This window comes from Salvelinus sp. IW2-2015, linkage group LG16 (genome assembly GCF_002910315.2).
Source record: "Salvelinus sp. IW2-2015 linkage group LG16, ASM291031v2, whole genome shotgun sequence".
NCBI classification, from domain to species: domain Eukaryota; kingdom Metazoa; phylum Chordata; class Actinopteri; order Salmoniformes; family Salmonidae; genus Salvelinus; species Salvelinus sp. IW2-2015.
This window is the reverse complement of record NC_036856.1, coordinates 30131529-30136235: the sequence shown is the minus strand read 5'-3', so window position 1 is coordinate 30136235 and position 4707 is coordinate 30131529. Positions and strand designations below refer to the sequence as shown.

The 4707-nt window shown below is 44.8% G+C and overlaps 1 protein-coding gene across 1 annotated transcript in view; it reads right to left on the bottom strand.

Annotated features, from left to right (window-relative positions):
* The window catches only part of LOC111975557 (receptor-type tyrosine-protein phosphatase F-like), a 172065-nt gene that overhangs the window by 62409 nt on the left and 104949 nt on the right, over positions 1–4707 (bottom strand). Inside the window, 3 exon segments of the mRNA XM_070447653.1 lie at positions 412–491; positions 494–629; positions 631–665. Of these exon segments, the coding sequence (XP_070303754.1) occupies positions 412–491; positions 494–629; positions 631–665 (251 nt within the window).

Genomic DNA, 4707 nt, shown 5'->3' with positions numbered 1-4707 from the left:
CAACAGACCTGACATAGGGCAGTGGTGGGACTCTGGGTAGGGTGATGGTGATAGACACAACAGACCTGACAGGGGCGGTGGTGGGGACTCTGGGTAGGGTGATGGTGATAGACACACAGACCTGACAGGGGAGTGGTGGGGACTCTGGGTAGGGTGATGGTGATAGACACAACAGACCCTGACAGGGGCGGTGGTGGCGACTCTGGGGTAGGGTGATGGTGATTAGACAAAAACAGACCTGACAGGGGCGGTGGTGGGGACTCTGGGTAGGGTGATGGTAGATAGACACAACAGACCTGACAGGGGCGGTGGTGGGGACTCTGGGTAGGGTGATGGTGATAGACACAACATACCTGACCGGGGCGTGGTGGGGACTCTGGGTAGGGTGATGGTGGGATAGACACAACATACCTGAGCCGGGGCGGTGGTGGGGACTCTGGTAGGGTGATGGTGAGCTTGCCCCGCCTCCTCTGGGTGGTGTGGTTGGATGGGTGTTGGTCTTGAGCAGGTCGGGGGCGGTCCTGATGGAGACCTGCTGCTGTAGACCCCCAGCCGTTCCCTCTAGACATCAACACACAAGCTTGTAGTCTGTGTCTGGCTGCAGCCTCGTGATCAGCTTCCTCTTCAGTTCCCTGCACCTCCACACTCTGCTGGTTATACAGGATCTAGATAGACACAAAAAGAAGAGTTTACACACACACACACACATACACCAGTGAGGCTGGTGGGAGGAGCTATAGGAGGACGGGCTCATTGTAAAGGCTGGAATGGAATGAATGGAACGGTATCAACACATCAAACATATGGAAACCACATGTCTGACTCGCATTCCATTTATTCCATTTCAGCCACTACAATGAGTAATAGTCCTCACACCAGCCTCCACTGCCACCCACCACCCAACTGCACACACCCACACACACACACACAACACACACACCATTCTCTCTCTCTCTCTCTCTCTCTCTCTCTCTTCTCTCTCTCTCTCTCTCTCTCTCAATCTCTCTCTATCTCTCTCAATTTCAATTCAAGGGTTTTACTGGCTTTGCGGGACAAAAAAATTACATTGCCAGCGCAAGTGAAGTGGATAATAAAACAAAGTGAAAATAAACAAGAATTAACAGTAAACATTACACTCACAAAAGTTCCAAAAGAATAAAGACATTTCAAATGTCACATTAAGTCGATTACAGTGTTGTAATGATGTGTAACAGTTTAAAGTACAAAAAGGAAATAAATAAACATAATTATAGGTTGTATTTACAATGGTGTGTTCTTCCACTGTCTCCTCTCTTCTCTCGTCTCTCTCTCTCTCTGTCTCTTCTCTCTCTCTCTCTCCTCTCTCTTCTCTCTCTCGCTCCCTCCGTCTCTCTCCTCCCGTCTCTTCTGCTTCTCTCTCTCTCTCTCTCTCTCTCTCTCCTCTTCTTCTCTTCCTCCTCTCTGTTCTCTCTCGCTCTCTCTCTCTCGCTCTCTCTCGCTCTCTCTCCGCTCTCTCTCTCTTTCGCTCTGTTCTCTCTCGCGTCTGTCTCTCTCTCCGCTCTGTCTCTCTCTCGCTCTCTCTCGTCTCCTGCTGGTTGTATAAATTCTAACCAACAGGGGTGCTCTGGTCAATGAGTTTCACACAGAACACATCTTGGTCATCAACAGAGGTCAGGCATACATGGAAGTGTCCATCATATTTACTGGCAATAGTCCTTTGTTGAATGGATAGAGTGAAGTGAGTACAAATTCTACTTTCTTGTGAATTGTATTACCCCCCTTTTCTTTTTACTACCTCAGGAGAGGGTATGGGTTATGTGTAATGAGTATGTTAGAGCCTGTCTGATGATTTCAAGCATGGTCCATATCTCACAGCACCTTATGTCCATATCTAAGTCACGCTTATATCCATATCTATATCACCTTCATGTCCTACTCCTACAGCACGTTATGTCCCATATCCTACAGCAACTTTATGTCCCTATGCGCTACAGCAACGCTTATGTCCATATCCTACAGCACTTATGTCATATCCTACAGCACCTTTGTCGCATATCCTACAGCACCGTTATATATCCACAGTTATCACTCCACAGCACTTAATGTCCATATCCTACAGCACCTTCATGTCATATCCTACAGCACCTTATGTCCATATCTACAGCACCCTTATGCGCCATGATCCTATCACGCAGCCTTATGCTCATAATCCTACAGCACCGATGCATATCCTCCCTATGTCCTAGCACTATCGTCATACCTAGCAGTCCTTGTCCATATCTACAGCACCTTATGCCATATTCTAACAGCCTTATGTCCAGTATCCATACGCTCTCTCTCGCTCTCTCTCGCTCTCTCTCTCTCTCGCTCTGTCTCTCTCTCGCTCTGTCTCTCTCTCGCTCTGTCTCTCTCTCGCTCTCTCTCTCTCTGCTGGTTGTATAAATTCTAACCAACAGGGGGTGCTCTGGTCAATGAGTTTCACACAGAACACATCTTGGTCATCACAGAGGTCAGGCATACAATGAAGTGTCCATCATATTTACTGGCAATAGTCCTTTGTTGAATGGATAGAGTGAAGTGCAGTACAATTCTACTTTCTTGTGATTGTATTCCCCCCTTTTCCTTTTTACCTCAGGAGAGGTATGGGTTATTTGTAATGAGGTATGTTAGAGCCTGTCTGATGATTTCAAGCATGTCCATATCTCACAGCACCTTATGTCCATATCCTACAGCACCTTATATCCATATCCTATATCACCTTATGTCCCTATCCTACAGCACCTTATGTCCATATCCTACAGCACTTTATGTCCATATCCTACAGCACCTTATGTCCATATCCTACAGCACCTTATGTCCATATCCTACAGCACCTTATGTTTTATAATTCATCTCTTGTGTTCCCCTCATCTCCCCCTTTCTCCTCCTCCAACTCCCCCCAGAGATTCACCAAAACTTTGGTTTGTGAAAGCTGTGATGAAGACCTCTGTCCTGCTGACTTGGAAGTTGCCAGAACCTACAAGTCTCAAGTTGCCTTTCAAGTAAGTCAGAAGAACATCTACAAGCCTGCAGGAAGTCATTTGTCTTCACGTCAGATAGCGGAACTTTTCATCTGTGCTTGAAGTGTTGGGGAGCAGTGGCAAAATTAGCCGTTCCATGGACATAAGGTGCTGTAGATATGGACAGTTAAGTGCTGTAAGAATATGACATAAGGTGCGTGTAGATATGGACATAAGGTGATGTAGGATATGACATAAGGTGCTAGTAGAATATGAACATAAGGTTGCTGTAGGATATGGACATAAGGTGATTGTAGATATATGGACATAAGGTGCCTGTAGAATATGGACATAAGGTGCTGGAGAATATGAACATAAGGGGCTGTAGCATATGGACATAGGTGGCTGTAGGATATGGACATAAGGTGCTCTAGAAATATGGACATTAGGTGCTGTAGGATATTGGACATAAGGTGCCTGTAGGAGTATGAACATAAGGTCTCTAGAATATGGGACATAAGTGCTGTAGGATCATGACATAAGGTGCTGTAGGATATGGACATAAAGTGCTGTAGGATATGGAACATGAGTGGTTAGGATATGAACATAAGGTTCTGTAGGATATGAACATAAGTGCTGTAGGATATGACATAAGTGCTATTAGGATATGAACATAAGGTGCTGTAGGATATGAACATAAGGTGCTGTAGATATGGACATAGTGCTGTAGGATATGACATAAAAAAAAAAAAAAAAAAAAAAAAATTGCGTAGGATATTGAAGCATAAGGTGTGTAGGATAGGGACATTAGTCTAGGGCGGTGATGGGACATATGGTGCTGTAGGATATTGGGACATAAGGTGCATGTAGGATAATGGACATAAAGTGCTGTAGGATATGGACATAAGGTGCTGTAGGATATTGACATAAGTGCTGTAGGATATGAACACAAGGGCCTGTAGGATATGAAATAAGTGCTGGAGGATATGCGACATTGAAGGGCTATAGGATATGGACATAAAGTGCTGTAGGATATGGACATAACGTGCTGTGATATGGACATAAAGGTCTGCTGTAGGAATATGAACACAAAGGGCTGTAGGATAGTGAACATTAGGGCTGGATAGGATATGGACATAAGGTGCTGGTAGGATATGAACACACAGGGCTGTAGGATATGAACATAAGGTGCTGTAGGATATGGACATTAAGGATGCTGTAGGATATGAACATAAGTCTGTAGGATATGACATAAAGGTGCTATAGGATATGGACAAAAGGTTCTGTAGGATTATGGACAGAACGTGCTGTAGGATATGGACATAAGGTGCTATAGGATTAGACGTAAGGTGCTGTAGGATATGACATAAGGATGCTATAGGATATGAACATAAGTGCTGTAGGATATGAACATAAGTGCTATAGGATATGGACATAAGGCTGTGTAGAATATGGCATAAGGTGCTGTAGGATATGGACTAAGGCTGTAGGATATGAACATAAGGTGCTGTAGGTGATGGGCATAAGGTGCTGTAGGATATGACATACGGTGCTGTAGGATTATGACATAAAGGTGCGTGATAGGATATGGGCATAAGGTGCTGTAGGATATGGACATAAGGTGCTGTAGGATATGACATAAGTGCTGTAGGATATGGACATTAAGGTGCTGTAGGAGATATGAATAAGGGCTGTAGGATATGGCATCAACGGTGCTGTAGGATATGCG